The following is a 1,496-nucleotide window of genomic DNA, read 5'->3' as shown; positions in this document are numbered from 1 at the left end:
TGTGTGTGTGTGTGTGTGTGTGTGTGTGTGTGTGTGTGTGTGTGTGTTGTCGTCTTTAAACCCGGTGATCACATCCAGATTACATCATGTGAGATGTGTAAAATGTGCACGCATGCTGGATCTTGTCTTGTGGATCCCGTCCAGCTCAACACTTCCTGTGAACTCTTTCTTGATGTGCGCGGCCTTTATTATTATATTCTTTAGGATTTATTATTTTATCTTGACTCGAGACAACCAGACGTTTTTACCACGGTAATCTGAGTAACTGTTACTTCTAAAAGAAGGAAAAGTCTCAGATTGAACTCGAGGTTTGGTGAACAGAAGGTCTCGGCTCTGAAAAGGATTAAAAACTTTATTTGTTGGACTTCTTGTTGACAACATTCCTGTTTCTGACGTGGAGATGAAGGAGAGAGGGAAGAAATCCCAGAAACGTGGAAATCAAAGTGAAAGAAAGACGGGGAGCTTTAAAAACATCAGGAGAGAGAGGCTCTTATTTGGTCTCTTTGGTGGTCTGAAGCCGGGTCTAACTGGATGTTGAACCCGGAGCAAAGCACACCGGGGGGAGAAATGAGTTAGGGGTTGGAGGAGAGGGTGAGTGGGGGGTCCTGGGCTGGGGGTTACACCACCAGAGTCCCACAATTCATCATGCTCTGGCACCGACGAGGGCTGTCTGGACGGATCCGAGGTGGGGAGCCGGGAGGGGGGGATTGATGGCCAGCAAGACTCTGTGACCTCCTGTTTCCCCAGGAGAGGAGATAGAGTGTGTATGGTGGTGGTGGTGGTGATTGGGGGGGGGGGGGGGGGGGGGGGGGCGGGCCCCCCCGGGGGGGGGGGGGGGGGGGGGGGGGTGTCATCATCGCCCTCCATCGTCCTGCATTCAGATGAAGAGTTTCGAAGTCGAGCAGAATCAGAAAACGTCTTCATGTTGTCCAGCTGCAGGATCCTCCGACTCGCTGCCTTCACATCAGACATGACAGATTATTTGTTTTTCCTCCCCACCCCTCCTCCTCCTCCTCCTCTCCCTTCTCTCCTCCTTTCTCCTCTCTTCCCTGGCTTCTATCCTTCCTTCCTAACAGGACTTCCTGCAGGGCGACAGCACCAAGGCGTATGAGAGGTTGGGCTGGAAGCCGAAGGTGACCTTTGAGGTGCGTCAGTTTGGTCTGAAACACACCTGGCTGAGCCGGATTAACATGCACAACACTGACATATTAAAACTATTTCATATCAAATAATAAAACCATTAAAATATATATATTTAACACTCAGACATATATTTTCGTTTTAAGCAGAAATGTCTTCGTGTTACAAATGTAGATTATTTATTAACATTATTTTAAAAATAAGATGTTTAAAAGTTCATGAGAAATGAAGAAGCGTCTATCAGCAATAACTTGTATAAACAGTGAGAATAAATATTTATCTTTTATAGAAATTTAAATATAGCTTTTTATAAAGCAATTATATATATATATATATATATATGTTATATGTATACA

At 45.5% G+C, this 1,496-nt stretch overlaps 1 protein-coding gene across 1 annotated transcript in view; it reads left to right on the top strand.

Annotated features, from left to right (window-relative positions):
* The window catches only part of gmds (GDP-mannose 4,6-dehydratase), a 320,644-nt gene that overhangs the window by 248,730 nt on the left and 70,418 nt on the right, over nt 1-1,496 (top strand). The window contains exon 10 of the mRNA XM_037697811.1: nt 1,077-1,145. Within this exon, the coding sequence (XP_037553739.1) occupies nt 1,077-1,145 (69 nt within the window). The remainder of the gene's footprint in view (nt 1-1,076; nt 1,146-1,496) is intronic.

The sequence above is a fragment of the Nematolebias whitei genome, chromosome 3, assembly GCF_014905685.2.
Source record: "Nematolebias whitei isolate Nwh7 chromosome 3, NemWhi1, whole genome shotgun sequence".
Lineage (NCBI taxonomy): Eukaryota > Metazoa > Chordata > Actinopteri > Cyprinodontiformes > Rivulidae > Nematolebias > Nematolebias whitei.
The sequence above is the reverse complement of the archived record's forward strand: the minus strand, read 5'-3'. Positions and strand labels throughout refer to the sequence as shown.